Source organism: Neoarius graeffei, chromosome 15, assembly GCF_027579695.1.
Source record: "Neoarius graeffei isolate fNeoGra1 chromosome 15, fNeoGra1.pri, whole genome shotgun sequence".
Lineage (NCBI taxonomy): Eukaryota > Metazoa > Chordata > Actinopteri > Siluriformes > Ariidae > Neoarius > Neoarius graeffei.
Genome location: NC_083583.1, coordinates 67318236 through 67340026, shown reverse-complemented (window position 1 = coordinate 67340026; position 21791 = coordinate 67318236). Strand labels below are relative to the sequence as shown.

Sequence of the window (21791 nt, the reverse complement as noted above, 5' to 3'; positions counted from 1 at the left end):
CCCTGTAGTATGGGTGTTGGTTTGAGCCAGATGAACTGGTTTGAGTATTTCAGAAACTGCTGATGATCTGGGGTTTTCACACACAACAGTCTCGAGAGTTTACACAAAATGGTGTGAAAAACAAAAAACACTGAGTGAATGTGCGACAGTTCCGTGGATGGAAACAAATGCCTTGTTGATAAGAGAGGTCAGAGAAGAATGGCCAGATTGGTTCAAGCTGCCAGGAAGGATACAGTAACTCATGTAATCACTCTTTACAATTGTGGTAAGTAGAAAAGCATCTCAGCATGCAACAGCAGAAGAGCACATTGGGTTCCACTCCTGCAGCCAAGAAAAGGAATCTTAGAATCAAGAACAAGCTCCTATTAAAGTGGCCAGTGAGTGTGTAAGTCAAAAGCTTCAGTTAATGTTCACCCTCAAACATCAGAATGAGGAAAAGTAATCTCTGTAACTTGAAGTGTGATCTGGTTGTTGGTGCCAGACAGGCTGATGTGATCATTTCAGAAATTGCTGCTCTCCTGGGAATTTCATACACAACAGTCTCTGGAGTGGACACAGAATGGTGTGAAAAAACTAAGAACATCCAGTGAGCAGCAGTTTTGCAAGCAATAGTTGCCAAGAGAGGTCAGAGGAGAATGGACTGTTGAGTTAATAGTAAGGTTATCGTAACTCAAATAAGCACTCTTTACAACTGTGGTGAGCAGAAAAGCATCTCTGAAGGCAAAGTACCATCAAACCTTGAGGTGGATGGGCTACAACATCAGAAAACCACATTGATTTCCACTCCCATCAACCCAGAACATGAACCTGAGGTCACAGTGGGCACAGGCTCACTGATATGTCAACATCAAAACTGTTGAAGATTGGATAAAGACCAGGTAGAAACAATCCAGCAACAATAAAAAAAAAAAAGTAATAATAACAAAGTCTCTATTTCTGTAGCTATAGTAGTTTCACATGGCAGGGAAGCTACCCCTGCGCATAATCCCCATCCAGGAGTGCCGGGGGTTTGGTTTACCTTTGAGTGCCTTCAATTCCCTCAACATCTAGAGGAACAGTAGGATTTCCCTCACCACTAAGACCAAAATCTATAAGTATGGAGTTATTACACCACTACTCTATGGATGCGCCACCTGGACTTTAAAGCAACAGCAGTTACACCATTTACAGTGCCTTGAAAAAGTATTCATACCTCGAACTTTTTCACATTTTTCCACCTTACAACCACGAACTTAAAAGTTTTTTACTGAGATTTTATGTGATAGACCAACACAGAGTAGCACATAATTGTGAAGTGAAACGAAAATGATAAATGATCTTCAAAATTTTAAACAAATAAAAATCTGAAAAATGTGGTGTGCATTAGTATTCAGCCCCCTGTACTCTGATACCTCTAAATACAATCCAGTGCAATCAATTGCCTTCAGAAGTCATCTAATTAGTTAATAGAGTCCTACTGTGTGTAATTTACTCTCAGCATAAATACACTTGTTCTGTGAAGGCCTCAGTGGTTTGTTAGAGAACACTGAAGAACAAACAGCATCATGAAGTCCAAAGAACTCACCAGACAGGTCAGGGATAAAAGTTCTGGAGTAGTTTAAAGCAGGGTTAGGTTATAAAAAAAATATCCCAAGCTCTGATCATCTCAAGAAGTTCAATCCATCATTCAAAAATGGAAAAAGTATGGAACAACTGTAAACCTACCAAGACGTGGCCGTCCACCTAAACCGACAGAGCGAGCAAGGAGAGCACTGGTCAAAGAAGCAGCCAAGAGGCCTCTGGAGGAGCTGCAGAAATCCACAGCTCAGGTGGGAGAATCTGTGCACAGGACAACTATAAAGTTGTACACTCCACAAATCTGGCCTTTTTGGAAGAGTGGCAAGAAGAAAGCCATTGTTGAAAGACAGGCATAAGAAGTCCCGTTTGCAGTTTGCCAGAAGCAATGTAAGGGACACAGCAAACATGTAGAAGAAGGTGCTTTGGTCAGATGAGACCAAAGTTGAACTTTTTGGCCTAAATGCAAAGTGCTATGTGTGGCGGAAAACTAACACTGCTCATCACCCTGCACACATCATCCCCACTGTGAAACATGGTGGTGGCATCATCATGCTATGGGGATGCTTTTCTTCAGCAGGGACAGGGAAGCTGGTCAAAGTTGATGGGAAGATGGATGGAGCTAAATACACGGCAATCCTGGAAGAAAACCTGTTGGAGGCTGCAAAAGACTTGAGACTGGGAAGGAGATTCACCTTCCAGCAAGACAATGACCCTAAACATACAGGCAGAGCTACAATGGAATGGTTAAGATCAAAGAATATTCATGTGTTAGAATGGCCCAGTCAAAGTCCAGACCTAAATCCCATTGGCAAGACTTGAAAATTGCTGTTCACAGATGCTCTCCATCCAATCTGGCTGAGCTTGAGCTATTTTGCAAAGAAGAATGGGCAAAAATTTCAGTGTCTAGATGTGCAAAGCTGGTAGAGACATACCACAAAAGACTTGCAGCTGTAATTGCAGCAAAAGGTGGCTCTGCAAAGTATTGACGCAGGGGGGCTGAATACTAATGTACACCACATTTTTCAGATTTTTATTTGTTTAAAATTTTGAAGACCATTTATCATTTTCGTTTCACTTCACAATTATGTGCTACTCTGTGTTGGACCATCACATAAAATCTCAATAAAAAACTTTTAAGTTCATGGTTGTAAGGTGGAAAAATTTGAAAAAGTTCAAGGGGTATGAATACTTTTTCAAGGCACTGTAGATGCCTTCCATTATACCTGTCTCCGTAGCATTCTGAAGGTTCGGTTTTATGATCACATATCAAACCGAGAGATCAGGGAAAAAGCTGGTTGCTGTAGCCTAGACATCATGACAAACTACACCCGCCTTCTCTACTTCGGACACGTAGTGAGGATGTCTGAGGGCAGACTTCCCAAGTTTCTCTTGAATTGGGTGCCTCCACATGGCTTCTGAGGGGTTGGACATCCAAGACTGGGCCTAATCAAGACCTTCGAGAAAGACCTCGAGTCATTTACAGGCTGCAATTGCTAGACCGCTCGAACTGGTGCCACCTCCTGCGAGTCGCCAAACATCGCTTGGTTGAGTGTGAGCAGGCAGACTCGTATATGGATGAATGAAGACCTGATCAAGGTACAAGGTAAGGAACAATTACAAAGTACCTGTATCAAAAATATTTTTCATTGTGCAATTTGGGAAGGGTTTAATATCTGGGGGAGGGTTGCGATATGTGCACTACGAGACTAAATATGGCAAGTAGCAGCAGTCAAACTTATTACAGCATGAGGCAACATCTGCATAGAAAATGTGTATCCACACAGGACTAAAATAATCAAATAACTCCTGAACTTGGCAAGAAACAGCAGGTAATTCCGCCTGTGATTTTCTTAGAGGAGGATGGAGAAAAACACCAACACAGCCAGTAAAACCACAGAGTCATCGTCGCTATGACTGCCGAACCCAATATCCGGGCTTGAGGTGAACCAGGCTGATTTGAATATAGAATTTTCTATATTCCTGCATAAATATGACCTAAAACATCATCAGATTTTCACACAAGTCCTAAAAGTAGATAAAGAGAACCCAGTTAAACAAATGAGACAAAAATATTATACTTAGTCATTTATTTATTGAGCAAAATGATCCAATAGTACATATCTGTGAGTGGCAAAATTATGTGAACCTTTGCTTTCAGTATCTGGTGTGACCCCCTTGTGCAGCAATAACTGCAATTAAATGTTTCCGGTAACTGTTGATCAGTCCTGCACACCGGCTTGGAGGAATTTTAGCCCACTCCTCCATACAGAACAGCTTCAACTCTGGGATGTTGGTGGATTTCCTCACATGAACTGCTCGCTTCAGGTCCTTCCACAACATTTCAATTGGATTAAGGTCAGGACTTTGACTTGGCCATTCCAGAACATTAACTTTATTCTTCTTTAACCATTCTTTGGTAGAACGACTTGTGTGCTGAGGGTTGTTGTCTTGCTGCATGACCCACCTTCTCTTGAGATTCAGTTCATGGACAGATGTCCTGACGTTTTCCGTTAGAATTCGCTGGTATAATTGAGAATTCATTGTTCCATCAATGATGGCAAGCCGTCCTGGCCCAGATGCAGCAAAACAGGCCCAAACCATGATACTACCACCACCATGTTTCATAGATGGGATAAGGTTCTTATGCTCGAATGCAGTGCTTTCCTTTCTCCAAACATAACGCTTCTCATTTAAACCAAAAAGTTCTATTTTGGTCTCATCCATCCACAAAACATTTTTCCAATAGCCTTCTGGCTTGTCCATGTGATCTTCAGCAAACTGCAGATGAGCAGCAATGTTCTTTTTGGAGAGCAGTGGCTTTCTCCTTGCAACCCTGCCATGCACACCATTGTTGTTCAGTGTTCTCCTGATGGTGGACTCATGAACATTAGCCAATGTGAGAGAGGCCTTCAGTTGCTTAGAAGTTACTCTGGGGTCCTTTTGTGACCTCGCCGACTATTACACGCCTTGCTCTTGGAGTGATCTTTGTTGGTCGACCACTCCTGGGGAGGGTAACAATGATCTTGAATTTCCTCCATTTGTACACAATCTGTCTGACTGTGGATTGGTGAAGTCCAAACTTTTTAGAGATGGTTTTGTAACCTTTTCCAGCCTGATGAGCTTCAACAACACTTTTCCTGAGGTCCTCAGAAATCTCCTTTGTTCGTGCCATGATACACTTCCACAAACATGTGTTGTGAAGATCAGACTTTGATAGATCCCTGTTCTTTAAATAAAACAGGGTGCCCACTCACACCTGATTGTCATCCCACTGATCGAAAACACCTGACTAATTTCACCTTCAAATTAACTGCTAATCCTAGAGGTTCACTTACTTTTGCCACTCACAGATATGTAATATTGGATCATTTTCCTCAATAAATAAATGACCAAGTATAATATTTTTGTCTCATTTGTTTAACTGGGTGCTCTCTATCTACTTTTAGGACTTGTGTGAAAATCTGTTGTTTTATATGTCATATTTATGCAGAAATATAGAAAATTCTAAAGGGTTCAAAAACTTTCAAGCACCACTGTATGGGCAATTTAGAGTAGCCAGTTAACCTACCTGCATGTCTTTGACTGTGGGAGAGACCGGAGCACCCAGAGGAAACCCACACAGACATGGGGAGAACATGCAAACTCCACACAGAAAGGCCCCCATCGGCCACTGGGCTCAAACTCAGAACCTTCTTGAAAACCACAGAGCATCACCTGTAAAACAGGAAATTACCCCAGGACCCCATGTACCAATTTGGACCAATCCAGTCCAAAGGCTAACACTTAGCCAAGCAATTTTACAACAAGCAGGTTTAAAAAAAAATACATTTAATAATCAGACTTGTAAAAGGTTTGACATACTCAAAACAAAGATCCACAAATAATTTCACTAAGAGGCAGAATTTTGTCTTAAAATAGTTTTTGATTTAATAAAGCACATTCATGAAACAGTTAATTTTTTATAAATAAATAATGCATTTAAAAAGTCTTATATTTTAGACAAGGCCATGCATGAATATACTCATATGAAGACAGCATTTAAAATACAATGGTTCTTTTGTAACTTTGATTTTATCAGCAGTTTTATCAAAACCTCGAGAATGAAAAGCTTCTCAACAAGAGGAAATGAAATGTTGAAATGAAGTTGCTGGTTCCTTTTGAAAATGTATTTACCATCTACCTGGTGTCTAGTAGTGTTTTATAATTACCAGGAAATATTTTACAATTCTGCCATTTGATTATTATGTTCCATGAAAGCTTGTCAATTTCTGTGGCTTTAAAAAAAAAAAACAGATCACAAGAAAATGAATGATGAAGAAAATTGCCAAGACAGAGGACAGGAAATGGGGTACATTAAAGAAAACATCTTTTGTCTCTCCAAACACCATCTTAGTGGTATGCAGCGACAAATACACAACTGGGACTTAGTTATTTAAATGATCGACTGCAAATAACAATACAACATTCATTTATTTAGATACAGATGGGTGAATTAAATTCAAAGGAAATAAAAATTAAAGGAAAAACCAACAAAGCGTTGAAACCAACAGGATATCTTCAGTTCAACTTTGCTTTAGATTCTACGCCTCTCTGGAACTGTACTGGACAGATGAACAGCATTCTTCCAAAAGGATTTTTCCATCAGTTGGTATTTTGTTGATGGTGGTTATAATGAGTGTTGTCTAACACTTTGTTTTTAACTGTGGTGAGATCTGAAGACTGAAGAACATAGTGTGTGATTTATCATTTTCATACTAATCGACAAGTGGACCAAATCCCTGCTAGAAAAATGTTCCCACAGCAAAATACCCCATAACAGAGCTTCTGTCATTCCTAATACATATATCATGTGCATATCAATTAGGCAAACTGTTGGGGACTTAATGAATCTTCTCCTTGAGTTGCATTTACTTAATAAGGCACACCCATATTGTATTAAAATATAAAACTTAATTCATGAAACTGTATACTCCCCCCCTTTAAGTTTCAAAGTCCATTCAGTTTCATGAATTCAGGCTTCTTTCCTGAAGCCTGGCACAACAGAATGTCTTTCCTTATTCAGTAACAGTTATGCTCAGGTAATACCAACCCCAGGATGTTTTACAAGGGAGTAAATTTCAAATAAAACACAAAAATGTAGTACCTAATGTTATGTATATTTAAACACTTTCATCATGATTGTCTATTACTTTGATTTCTCAGTACCAATAATGTGCACAAACTAATAATAATAAAAAGTTTATGCATTATATGACAATTATTAGTGAGATTCATAATGCATTATTTAATTGTAATTAAAATTACAAAATTTTTCATTAAAGTTGAGCTACAATTACATCAGCCTCAGACTGACATGTAATTTCAAATTTCGAATTCAGAAATACGTCTCAGTAGTTTTGTACAAACAAGCAAGGATCCGAAAATAAAGCATCCACAAGCCTCAAATAACATCAGGCCTCATTTGTCAAGTTTTATAATGAATGGATTTTTTTCATAAAATGTTCATACTAGTATTGACACAAGAAATGTGGTACTCATGAAAATCCTATCATTTTGCAAAAATATTCATGTTCTGCTCCTGTTCCTAAGTGTATGTGGTTAAATTTATGCATAAAAAGATTAATTAAATCAAGCCTCAACGCCAGGCATTGCCCACATGCCCAATTTGCCTGACCAAGATGCTCGGGCAGAAATATTTTAGTGAGTTAGGCCCGTTCGGGTACACCTATGGTCGGCTTCTTTAAGCACAAAAACGTTTTCAAGTGAGTACATTACAAAAAACAAGCTGTATTAACCAACATTCTCGCCATTTTGTTTTTTCTTCCTGATTTGTAATGGTGATTCTGATTGGCTCGCTTCAGGCACGCGTGCGCATTTGTGCTTTTCATCACTATGGAGTGGTCGCTGGTGCCCTCTATGTTTTCCCAGGTTGACTTCAGGACGTCCACAGTAAATATATATATCATTTACATAGTGAATTATCCCATAGATAAATATATCATACCTCATTTATCATCATCATTTATAATGTTTCTAGTTTTATAATTCATCTTTGCAATATTGCTAGTCATTGTTACAGGCAAAACAAAATGTGTTTTGTGTCCTAAACTCTATATAAAAAGACATATTACGTACTAGTACCGTATGCAAGTCTTAAATATATGATGCTGATTTATGTTTCCAGGGCTTGTCTTGTTCTTCTGTTGCAAAAATAAATGTTGTTTATAAAAATAAATGTTGTTTTAAAAAAAAAAAAAAAAAAAACATGGACTTTTGTCTAAGTAGCTCAATTATACCCCTAGAAAACACATCAGTATTGTCTTGAACCATGTACTTGAAAACTTGCCAAGGTACTGCAAAATTTTAGGGCAAAAGAAAATTCAAGGGGGGGCAAAAAATTTTTGAGGCCATCAAAAGGTGTCAAAAATTAACGTTGAGGCCTGTTAATATAAACCTTGATTAGACTGATTTGAAATCACTTTTATATATGGAATATACGGCAGAGTTTAAATAGCTTATTTTATTATGTCTACAGCATTTAGCGGATGCCCTCATGCAGAGCAACTCACCAGAAGAGCTTTGGAGTCTCGATCAAAAACACATCCTCATGCTAGATCAGGGATTAAGAGTATCATAAGTATCATAAAGAACATTTTGTGAAAACTAGTCACCTTGTATTAATGGTATTAATTAAAGAATATAAAAAAGAAAGCAATGGCACTGTACAAACAGACAGGGTGGTCTGTCTGCACACAGTCATAAGTTAAATACTGAACCTAATGTAAGAGATTTAGTGCTCACCTTTTATTATTAATATTGTGCATACACACACACACACATATATATATATATATATATATATATATATATATATATATATATATATATATAAAATGTGCGTGTGTATGGAGGATATTCCATGGTTGCACGAAGATATGAAGTTTGCCTTCCAGTGGTGAACATATTTCACGAGTGAGTGAAGTGAATGAGTGAAATATTTTTCAACATTAAAATATAAACTTCATATCTTTGCACCACTGTGTAATGTTATTTATATTATATGGATACATCCACAAAAAAATACGCAAGTTAATCAAAAGAACGGTAATTTTGAACCGGTTTGCCATTTTGACAACACTCATCTAGTCAGCAGGAAAACACTGGGAGTGACGTCATTGGTGTGAAATATCGGGAAATATTATCCATACAGGACACTTTTTCAATGGAATAAAAACGTTCTATTCCCTTCTAGCGGGTTTCATTCATTTGGTTTGAAAGCATGCAATATTGTTAGCATATCGCTTATCCTATGCATATTACGTCACTCTACTCAATGGAGAATGAACGTCGAATATGGTTTACAATATTGCATGGTTGTTAAGACAACATGACGTTACACGTCGGAGACGTAAAGCTTCCACGCTAGCAAGTGACTGTGACAATTTGGAAACAAACATGACCGCCAGGTTTGCTTCGTTAAATACAGAAGATTTTGAGAGAATTTTGAAAGAGAAAGACGTGTTGAACACCCAAAAGGAATGTGTATGTAGTATAATAATAATAATAATAATTATTATTATTGGCTGGCTTTTTTTGTGGTCTATCAGATATATTCCATTCAGCTACTCGTCTTCGAGTTCAGTGTCATGATAGCTGAATGGCATATATCTGATATACCACAACAAAAAGCCAGCCAATATTATTTAAATATGTCACTCACATCTGTGATGTATTTCGTATGAAAAATATGAGTTTTTCAACACGAGAAGATAAACTTCATATCTTCAAGCCAACGTGTGATTTTCTTTTTATTATATCGACACATTCAAAAACAAAATGTCCCCAAATTTATCAAAACAATTTGTTGATTTCTGCACGAGTGACATATAGAGATTTATGTCACGGTTTTGGTTCTTCATGTCCCAGATGGAGCGCGGACGAAAAATATGAGAGGTGTATTTCCCAGGAAAACACTCGTGTCCATGTCTCCATGTGTGTGTAAATAAAATTTTATTGGCATGGAAGTGAGTGGCCAGTGGTGGCTCAATGGGTTATGGCTCTGGGTTACTGGTCAGGTGTTTGAGAGCCAGCACCACCAAGCTGTTGCTGTTGGGCCCTTGGACAAGGCAAGGCAACCTTGAACCTACTGGTTCAACCTAACCACATCGATCCCACATAGAAGTGGGTAAAATGTGTAAGATGACGACCGGCATAGAAGTGAGTCAAAATAATGTCTACCTCTGTTTTTCAGGCTTATCCTCATTATTCATTTCACGTCGCCAGCGGTCTGTGCACTTGACCTTTTACGGAGTTTTGTGGGCGTCAATTTACAGGTGATTGGCATTAATTAGCATACACATGCAAGTACGAAGAAAATCAGCATTTCCAAAACTTTTATAATTTCAGTGGAAATTTTTCCAAGTTTGTTTTGATTTACGCAAACATTTACCCAAAACTTTACTACTTTACTAAAAGATTGATCAGTGAGGCCCAGGGTTTGGTTAAATAATACCGCCTTTAACATAAACAGGTCCTAATATCGCAGAATACTTCATTATTTAAAAATTAAAATGATTCAAAATAACAGTATGTAACAGACTTTGACAGCAGACTATCACACAAATACAGGGCTTAACACTTAATCTGCACATATGAATCAAGTGGTCTTTGTAATGGACACATGGAGGCTGAATGAGTTCAAGCGACTGAATTGAAATAAAAACAAATACTTGGATGGAATCATTTTACACAGCTGAGATACAGTGCTAAAAAAAATTAAATAAAATCCCATGTGTCTAATTGTATAAAATGAACAAAGTAAGCTTTCTTTTTTTAAATTTTCTTTCCAAGTTTTCGGTCAGCTAGTATCCTGGCCCTCGGAATGGCCACATTTTCCATTTCCATCAAACATGTGCTCTAAGATTCAGCATGTCTTGTATTAAAACACTTTGAGGCTACAGTGATGAGGAAACTGGGATCCTGTTTTCACAATCCACACCTATATATTCACCTATAGCTCGGGTGGCACGTCCTTTAGAGGCAAGTATCCTAAACGAAGGAGGGGGAAATAAACCATAATGCTGCATCGCATCTACTGCACAGTAAAGCTAAAGTCAGCATATAAACAATATATTTGAAGGAAACGCTAACCTGAGAATAGTCTTGGGAAAAGAAACACACTTACATTGTAACAAAACATGCTGTTCTTTGAGGTATACATGTACACCACAAAAACAAACAAACAAAACAACCAACCCACACATAATTGAGGAACATGAACGATCTACAGCTACTGACATCTAAGGTAGCATGAGTCCAGATTCAGGGTTAAAGAACTCTGCATAGTAGTACCATAAGCAAATCAGAATTATGTTTAAGACATACCGTTTTGTTCAAAAAATAGTATTTTGTAAAAATATATTAATGTGGACATAACTTTGTTCTCTAAAAATCTAGAGTTACAGTGATTAACTGTTTTTGGAAGTGCAAATTACTGGCTTCGAATCACCTCACTCACTTTCACTAAGCACTTTATCCTGGTCAGGGTCACGAGTGAGCCGAAGCTGATACCAGGAACACTGGGCATGAGGCAGGAATACACCCTGGATAGGACACCAGTCCATACTGGGCATCACACATTGACAGACTCACTTACACAAAGGAGCAATGTCTCATGGCCTATCCAAAACATAGAAGAAACCCACACAGATACAGGGAGAACAGGCAAAACTCCACACAGACAGTAACCCACGCTCAGGATTGAACCAGGGATCCTGCAGCAGTGAGACAGCAACGTAACCTGACACACGGCTGCCATGCCACCCCTTGGATTCACTTACGATACACTAATTATCTCACCAAACAAACATACCAACACCCACTAAATCAGTAAATTCTTAAAGTAACTACAAGTACACAAAGAGAAAGCTCAGTAAATGATACAGGATTATGGTGTACATGTCAGAAAGGAAAAGGAGGATGCTCACAGTCTCAGCTCTTGTCCACGCCTGGACTGCACTATGCTGTCACACTATGGTGTGAGCTACAAGTCCGAGTTCAGCGCTGCACTAAAGCGACGCTCAATTTCCTCCAGCAAGCCTTTTTCCTGTACCATGCCTTCCTCTTCTCCGTTGCCCTTGTTCTCTTTCTCCCAAGGAATAAGCAGCGAGGGCTGCCTGTTGCTTCCTCCTTGCTGTGAACGCTCCTGGTAGTACTTCAGAGTCTCTTTGGATATGACTTTCCTCCTCAGGCCACTGCAGCCCTCTGTCACCTGGCTCTCTGGACTCAGCTTCAGGTCCGAGGACAGCTCTAGATGGACAGGAGGGCTGGTGTTCTCACCCACTTCGAGTGCCAGGGGCTGAGTGGGAGGCTCCTGGAGAGAATTCCTCATGTCTGCAAGGGACTTGCAGGGTTTGGTAGAAGGAGCTGGCAGTGAGTGAGTGCTGCATTGGCGACGAGGGGAAGGAGGGAGCTGCTTGCCGTTGATGGCACTATCATCCTGCCCCATGTTCCAGACACTCTGATCTCCACTGGCAGCCTTGCCCACTTCACTAGCCTGAACTAGACTAGTTTTATCTAGAGACATGTTCTAAAGCAAAGGCATATACCATTTTGAACTTTATGATGTGAATTTGTTCAGAGTGTAATAAAAACACATAAGGTAAGACATTATTTCAGATAAAGACATGAAATCATCCCAACACCAAGAGTTACAGTGTGTGCATATAAACATACAAGAATCAGGCTTGCCTCACCGTAGTACTGCAGTCGAGCTCATCCATGGACCTGAAGAAGTCGAGGCTCTTGGCCGAGGAGAGCTTTGAGCCGTGATCTAATGTGGTGGTGCTCAGTGAATCGAGTATCTCTTCCAGCAAATTCATTTGGCCTGTTTGTCTGACCTCAGGCTCCAACTCACACGAGTCGTCACTGTCCTCTACGTAGAATGGCACCTCCCCACTGTCCTCAGAGGAGATTCTACAGCCACACACACACACACACACACACACAAGATCAGGAAATTAATGATGCATTTAAAACAGCTTTTAATGCATATTTATTGGACTGAATTAAATAATGTTTTTGTTGAATTAATTAGTCATTATTGCTCATTTGTGATGTGATAGTAATCTGCCTTGTGCCATGGGTCGCTTTTCATCTAGTTTGATGGCTCCATAAGGCGCTTGAATCACTTACTTATAAAATTATATATAAAATGTAGTGCTGTCAAGCGATTAAAATATTTAATCGCGATTAATGTTGCGACTGTCAGTTAACTCGCGATTAATCGCAATTTAATCGCACATTTCTGTCACATGAAAAAACATTGTAATTCTCTTATCAGCATAAAAAAGTGAATGGGCTTGCTTTGTACCAATGTGGTTTTTTTTTTATTGCAGAGCATAACACTACGGAGCTGTAGAGGGGACATGGTGAATAAAAAAATAAAGCGTGGGAACGACTTATAAGGCGTGTGCACGAGATATTAATGCGTGCGCACGAGTTATAACCCGTGTGCACGCTTTGCGTTAAGGCGTGCGCTTGGGTAATTAAAAGTGAGGGGACGAGTTACTACGGCTCCGTATAACACGTCTTGTCACAGCCACTGCAAAGTCGGGCTGGAGCCGCCGATGGGAAAACGAAACCTAAGCCGAGCACCGTGGCTCTTCGTCCCGAGGCGCGGCAGCGTGAGCTGCCCGCGCTGGTTCTTTGGAGGGAGGGCAGAGGACTCTGGCTGTGCGGGGTGTGGCATTACAGTCTAGCTGCTATCGTTTTTCTAAGCAAAGTCTCTGTTCTGTTCCAAGTTCCTAGCAGTTTCAAAAGCTTATGAAAAACCTACATCATGTCACAGAGCGTTAATCTCGCGATAAAATTATCGCCGTTAAAATTGAGTCAAGTTAACGCGATAATAACGTGACATTTTTGACAGCACTAATAAAATGGAATCAAGTGTTTTACTGGGAAATATGCCACTCGTATTTTTCATATAAGCTACAGCCGTGACATGGAGAACCAAAACCATGGCATAAATCTCTATATGTCACTTGTGAGGGAATCGAATTATTTTGATAAATTTGGGGACTTTTTGTTTGTGAATGTGTCGATATAATAAAAAGAAAATCACACGTTGGCTTGAAGATATGAAGTTTATCTTCTTGTGTTGAAAATATTTTTACTTGTTTGCTTCATTCACGAGTAAATATATTCATCACTCAAAGACAAACTTCATATTTGCATGCAACCATGTAATATCCCCTCTCTCTATTTTATTTTGTGTGTGTGTGTGTGTGTGTGTGTGTGAGAGAGAGAGACCAATTTTCAGTAGAAGTCAGTGTGGTGTGAGAGAAAGAATGAACACCAGGTGGCAGTATTGCTATAGCTTAAGGCTATAGCATTATAGTATTACAAAAGAGGGGTACACCGCTGGAGGCCAGTTTACCAAATTCACAAGGAATATTTGGAGGAAAAGCAAACATTATATACACACACACACACACAGCTGTACAGATAACGGTTGACCGTTATAGTGATTGACTGATTCAGTGCAGACCCTTACTTGCTAGCTGTGTCCAATTCATCTTCTGTGTCAATGGGATAATCTGAAAAGCCAATATACTTGGAATTTGGATGCTGGGACTGAAAAAGAAAAAAATATGAGACCATTAGGAGAAGTACTATTGAGCCTAAATTTGCTCAGCATCCAGTAAATGGTCAAGTATTATGTGTCCATTTTCCAGTAATCCTTACAAAGAGACAACGTTAATTCATCAGTCCAGTGAGTCCCACTCAGAATGCTAATCCCTGAGCTTTGTAACACACCTGTGCAACACTTTTAATTGGCAAATTAAAGAAGTGAAAAATTATAGGGCACGGCCCCATGCTGCGACTCCAGGCTTGGTGGACCGTTATTAAATAGCATTCCCGCAACACACACGCACACACATGTATCTATGAACAGTCACTAACGCAGCCCATAAATGACTGCTTGCCACATTATCAAAGCAGTCTGTTAAAGTGGAGGTCATTTACAGTGTCCATGGTTGGAGACAGGAAGCATAGCCCTTGATATATGTTGAGGGAAACAGTTCACAAATTTGATTGGCTTTGACCAGTCGATGGCCAATCCACCAATTCATCTAATTTAAAGTGCATAGGCAGCAGTTGCAGAGGTCAAGTGGACTTGTGGTCTATAAGCTTTCCAAAAAGGTTAATCAGCACCCTCTGAGAGAAGAAAAAAAGGGGGGAAAAAAATCTAGGAAGCGTGTGGTGGTGGCCACTTAAGACCCTTTGAATAAACAGGAACACATGTTGGGCTCTGATTACCCTGTTCACTGGTAGCTGGGAGCTATAATGAAAGTGATTACAGGGAAGTTTAAACCTTGAATTCTCCAAAAGGCTTTAAAGGATTTTTGCCAGGGCTGTAAATTTGGACTGTGAGGCACTCTGGCCTGGAGTGAATGGACTTGTGGCACCTGCGAAACAGTGACATTCATGTGCACAGTGTTTATGAGAGATGGCAAAATTATTGAAGGATCTTCAAGACTACAAAACCTTAAGCGTGAATCTCGGACCAAGGTCTCAGTGCCCTTTGGAAATCCGTAATTAAGACCGCTAACACAAATTTGCAATTCGACCACTCAGTGAAGCGGTGCTGTTCAGCGTTTCTCTAGAAGGCTCTCAGTCTAGCCCTGATAGACTAAAACGTTCAGAACTACCTTAGACCCACTGAGGTTAAGTATGTGCCTTTAAAGTTCTTGTTTTGGTGTTTGGTTAGTCTTTCATTGAGCTGGATTTCGTGGTGTGCAGTTCCCCCTCTTTGAAAGTTGACGGTATTTATTAAAACAAGGTGAGTACAGTGGCTTCAATACAGTCTCTTCCTAGAACAGCAACATGAGTCAGAAATATACCTCTCCACACATGGAGGGGTTAGTACACACACTAGAGACAACCATTTCCCCATCACCCTCAACAATTTAAAAATAAAAAAAACAAAAACAAAAAAACCACCATGTTACTGAATTTAGCTGAATCTTGCTAATTTTGTTTTGCATGTACTATGATCGTGCAGTTCTTTTGGAGACAAAGACAAAATGGTGGTCAAGAAAGTCACAAGTCACTGAATCATGCAATCTGTCCCGAAACTTACTGCCTCACTAACCCATCGACATGGACAAAGACACAAAAATAAATGCTTTCTCTTTTTTACCTTTCATATTTTCCATGGTTATGTTTGGTGCACTGAGAGAGTCCAAGAAAAGACACAGCATATGAAATAAAAGAATAAACGGTTTAAGCAATCAGACTCAGCCTGGCCAAAACCACTGGTTTGGAATAAAACAAAAGAAAGCATGGGCATGTGCCTATTTGACTTTGTTATATATGCACTAAATCAGAAAGGACATATTGAGCTGCCACAGCTTGGTGTCTGCATATGTTCATTCAGGTCCTGTTGGGAAATAGAGCCGTGCGGAGTCCGTGTAATGTACAGATAGCCACACAAACCGAGTCTTCTCACTCTGGACTAGGTTTCTTCAATTGTAGACCAAGCATGCACAATGGTCAATGGCTTAATGGCATATTGTGAGTGTCAGAATGCACACCACTTCCATTTCTGTGCATTTACAGAACTGTCCTATGAACGAAGCTTGAAGTCTCAATATTCTACTAATAATTCATCATGATGTTAAGAGCAGTTGTTTTCATCAGTGGCTCATTTCTAGAGGCTACATTGCAGGGTTTTCCAATTCAGCCTATTCCTTTTGCCAGTGTAATAGCAAAGCTCATGTTATGTGTTTCACATGCCGATTTTAGACAGTCCGCTGATCTCATTCGCTTGGCAGGTTGGAAAGCATGCCTGGAAAACACAAACAAACTCTTCCAATGCCTTTAGAGCCCAAGCCGCAGCCAAACCTTTGACTGGCTTATGCGAAAGACGCTTTCAAGAATATCAGAGGGAGACGTTTTGGCACATCAGATTTTTAAAAGCCAGCTTTCTTTAACACACACACACACACACACATTATATATATATAAAAATATATATATATATATATAAAAATATATATATATATATATATATAAAAAAAAAAAAAATATATATATATATATATATATATATATAAAATATATATATATATATATATATATATATATATATATATATATATATATATATAAAATATATATATATAAAATATATATATATATATATATATATATATATATATATATATATATATATATATATATATGTGTGCGTGTGTGTGTCTGTGAGATGTTTTAGAAGCACCCAGTAGATGGCAGTTTGGTTACGACTGAAACATTATTCCCATCCTTAGGGGTATGAAATTCTGCCAGCCACTAAAAAGCACTGAATCCATCACACCAGAGCCATGCAGATGTGCTGTTTGCTCCCCAGGTCACATGAAGCTGCCCAGTAGCCAAGAGCTCTTTCTCCATTTGTATGTCGATGTTTTTTTTGACAACCAACAAATCTGTCCCAATTCTGGCAGTCCTCCAGACTCATGAGTTACAGTGGGTTCGAGTTTTCTCTCACACGCACAACCATGAAAATATGCATCGGACAGGATGCAAAGATATTGATAAATCTGGAATAAATGGCTGAATAATTGCTGGATAATACAAAATTCCACAGCATCAAACACACCACCCAAAGAAACAAAACTACGGGTGGTTCCCTATGGGTTGAGATTTGATTGATTATATATATATATATATATATATATATATATATATATATATATATATATATATATATATAAACAATAAAACAGAACATGAGGAATTTAAACTTTGACTATGGATTTTTTGAGGACATGTTCTTCAATGATCAATCATGTCTCTTTAAAATGACGTTTGAGGATGAGGACAGTGTTATCGGACACATTAAACCGTAACAGCACTCCTATGATCTGGTCACTGCATAAAACAGTATGGAAATGAAGTTGGAGGCCTAGGAGCTGCAAGCGGAGACATCTATGAATTATACACTACTTGAGCAGGGATTTCTTTCATATGCAGAGCTGCTCAACTGGCTTTGGCTGACGGGGATACATCTGCCCTTCTCATCCAGTGTGTGTGGTTGTATACGTGTGTGTGTGTGTGTGTGTGTGTGTACTCCTTCCCCAGAGGCTGTGTGCCATATTCACAGCCATCACATTCACACACACACTTAATTCAGGGAAAGCAGGACGATGCAGATGAACAGCAATCAGCCTCACAGGGCTCCAGGCCATGCCATAGACACCCAGAATGTCTTCCAGTGGCATGCAGGCTCGGCCAGGAAACCTTCATGTCACCTCCGTCAGCAGTCCCGGCATGATCACGCTAATGTTATTACTTCCTGTTGACCACATTAACTAGGAAAATGCAGGATACCTTTGTATGTATGTATGTATGTATCATGGAAGAAATTAAAGACACTACAAATAAAAGGTGAATCAAAGCAAAACTGAGTAATCAGAGGTTTCCTTTATAAATTGTGCCTCTGCTGTACTGGTAGCTGTATTAGACATGCGAAACACTTCATCCGGTCATAGTGTTGACTTACTTTGAAGATAATGATGACTGAACTGCAGTGCTGATTGATTTAGCCATTGATCGTGCTGAGGGCCTTTGTGTCAACACCACTGCGTTATACACAAGAACACACCTGCAGTGCCGGATACGACATCCTTCGCGTGGGGGTGTAAAGTCCCCAGGGCCCCGTTACTGTAGAGCTGAGCGAGGAAGGATGAGGGTGGCAGGGGGTCAGGTCTCCCTCTGAAAGGCCCTAATTGGAAGACCTCTGGCTCTACACCTTTTTGTACTGCTTATTCAATACCCACACCTATCCCCAGAACGCCCCCACCCGAGACACACACACACACACACACACACACACACACACACACACACACTGCCAACACAGCAAATGATCAAGCTAATTAAAAGGGTAAAATAATAGTCAGTGATCAGATGAGGTGAGCTTGAGTGTGAGGTCTGGCCCAGGTCTGAGCACTCTTCATTTCATCAGCATAAGCAGAGATCAACCCACGAGTCCATACAACAGTTAAAGAGAAAGAGATAGCAGTTTCCTTCCAGGTGTTAATAATCATGACACCAGTTTTCTTGCAGCGCTTAAAGACGTACGTAAAGTAGGTGTCTCTGTATGATGATAGGATGCAGAAAAAGCTGCATCCAAAATCTCTGCACAAAAAAAGGGAAATAAATTGCCATTTTTAAATGATACCACAGAAGAATTTGAATTAAAAACTCATTTTTGGAATTTATTTGACTTTTTCATGAACTTCAGGAAAGGGCTTCTACATGAGAACCACTTGGAAAATCAATCGCAAATGCAAGTTCATGTGCCACAGCCCCACTAACGGCAATTTCCTTTTTTAATCACAAACACCGAGGGTTATTTTAACTGGCCTAGATTTAAAAAAAAAAAAAGTTTATCTAGTGAAATCTCCCAGAAAGTGCTTTTAGCAATAGAATGATAAAATGTAAAATACGTTCAATGCTTAGAAAAGCGTACGTGCCCATGTCTGCTTCGAGCTACTCCACAGCCACTGTCAAAACAGTCAGCAGTGACACCAGTGAGGGCAGGGTGAGGAAGACGAGGGAAGAGGAAGCACTAATGAGTAGACTGTTGGGCCCAGGATAGGAATTGAAGCTCCTTGCAAAACTACATTTTAGAGATGATCAGAGCAAGTGTGTGTGAAGCACTTTGCAACAATTCAAGTCTAATCCTTAACATCAATCCTATTTATCAGATAAAGCAGAAGCATAAAGCATAGACAAAGAAAAACACTGATACAATCGTGAAGAATGGGCAGCAAATAAATAATTAGATAGAAAATGAAAACTAATATTAAATTGCATGTATTCATGTCACCTCCATGTTTAAATATGATCTTATTTATTTTCAAGCCTTTGTGTTTTCTAAACTTAAATATGATCAATACCAGTGAAACAGTGATCTAACTGAATACAAATCCATTATTCTGATTGAACAGATTGTGTCCTAAATGAATACAAATACAGATATGAACAATAGATGTAGTATTTATGGCTTTTCTTTCTGTTGTCGTTTTTGTTTTTTAAAAGGTCCATTACGCAGGATTCAGTTGATTGCAACCAATGGAATGCCCCTCCCTTTCCAAGCGTGTATTAGAACATACAGTGGCCGTCAGGTGCCCATAGTGTACCTGCAATACTTACATTCACGCTCCCTTTCTTTTTCTTGTGCTTAATAAGTATGATCCTCCATTTTTGTGGCTACTGCCTCATAGAGGCAAAGCGAGGCAGTAGCCACTATGTTATCATGTTCTAAGAATGTAAGAATGAGTGGAACAATAGCGCTTATGGATATGCGCATGCACAATCACCAGAATGGCGAATCATGATCTCGCGATACGAAAAGTTGATCTCGCGTTATTAAAGGTACACAGAACGAGTGGCAAAGCCACTGTGTCATCATGTTGTAAGAATGAAAGAATGAGTGTAACAATGGCAAAACTTTGTAACCAATCAACACTTATCCTGATCAAGTTCGATTACCCATTCTACTTCTTGATAAACTTCGGAACCAATCAGAACCAGAAATGAAATAAGAAAAACCTCGTTATAACTTCGTAGTATCGGAAGATAATTGGCAGATAAAAAGATAAACGAAATTCACCTCATGGTTCGCCAAGGCTACTGATTCGATATCAAGCAAGTCATGTTTATTTTAAGAAAATTTACCTTTTGATTATCACAGCTTTTGTTTGGTCCTTCTGAAAGTTAAATGAAAGGTTTTGTAAGGTTTTTTTTTAGCTTTTTGACTGATATATTGAAAAACTGATATTAAACTTTTGCTATTGGCATTTATTTTTTAATTTTAGTGTCTTTACACTACACTTGTGAAACAAAACGTGCTCATTAGTACTAAATGAAGACAATTCATGAACAAGTGCTTTCTTACTATTTTGAAAATAGATCTAGTTCACAGCACTGTATTTTGAACAAAACGCAGTAAACAAAATTGGTAACCAAAATACTACAAGCCCTGATGCTGCTCACAGCTTGGTGATGTTTCCAAGAGATGAGGCAAGTATCATTGATAACATGTATATATGCTATATTTACTGTATGGACACGGGATCAGAAAACAATTTTATTCATAAGCAGGAGCCACATGGACCCATAGGGTACCTATTTTTCAAAATTTGGGTTATAAAACTTGCTAGCCAACACCAGTAAACACTGATTTCCCTTCCTCCCTGTGCTTCCTTCCAGATTCATGCTGTGGTTTGTAAAAAGATGAAACGTGGAAGACACTCTAGAGTTTTGTCCGTTCTGGGCTACCGTAGGGGTGCAACAGGACAGCTCTGTGGAAGTGAACCCTCGCCCTCTGTAGATATAAAGGGCTCATTCTAAGCTTACGAAAACACAACGATTCATAGTTACAGGTAATTATACACCAATGAAAACATACTTATGAGTACTACATTCCATTTGTGCTAATAGATCCCCCTAAATACTACATAGTGCACCTTTAATGAATTTCTGAAATACTGTAAAACCTGTGCATTCACTGTGCATGTGCGTTTTGTTGTTCGTTATTAAAAGAAACTCTTCTGGAAAATCTTACAGGCATTATAATGAAATGCCGCTTAAAGGATTGTGACTCGCAGAAACACTGAGTGAGTTCCAGCTTTATAGAAGCTTATAGTTTAAAAGCATGTCCTGTGAACTTTTCTGGTCCATCTGAATGGAACAAACCCAAGAACTCAGGTAAATCTGGTAAAATATTATTAGATGGCTGTTTCTGTCAACTGTGGCCTAAAAAACAAACAGTTTCATGATACGGGAAAGACATCACTGCTTTGAAACAGTTAGCTTACTTATTTGGTCACATTAAATAGAAAGTGGAAAGATTGACAAAGTTCTACAGGCATCTGGTTCAGCAGTTCAATAAAGTTATGTTCTGCAAATTTCTATTGATCATAATTTGTGATTTTTCCCCCCCAGCAACCCTTTGAAAAAAATGATTGTAGTAGGGTTAACATTAACAAAACAACAACAACAAAAAAAACTTCCAGTATGGACCACACCCATTTTATCCACATATGAAAACAAATAGAAAGACCTAAAACAGCTACAGATAATGGCATCGTCTTATACTCCTGCAGTATAAACACTACCATCATTACCACAAATGAAAACCAAATGATGACACAAAGATA

The 21791-nt window shown here is 39.1% G+C and overlaps 1 protein-coding gene across 2 annotated transcripts in view; it reads right to left on the bottom strand.

Moving 5' to 3' along the window:
• Positions 1 to 9352: 9352 nt before the first annotated feature.
• dennd1b (DENN/MADD domain containing 1B) overlaps positions 9353 to 21791 on the bottom strand; it is a 216774-nt gene continuing 204335 nt past the window's right edge. For both annotated transcript variants that reach the window (XM_060941793.1, XM_060941792.1), the window contains 3 exons: positions 14111 to 14190; positions 12312 to 12531; positions 9353 to 12145 (listed from right to left, as the gene is read on the bottom strand). In XM_060941793.1, the coding sequence (XP_060797776.1) occupies positions 11600 to 12145; positions 12312 to 12531; positions 14111 to 14190 (846 nt within the window). In that variant the 3' untranslated portion in view covers positions 9353 to 11599. The remainder of the gene's footprint in view (positions 12146 to 12311; positions 12532 to 14110; positions 14191 to 21791) is intronic.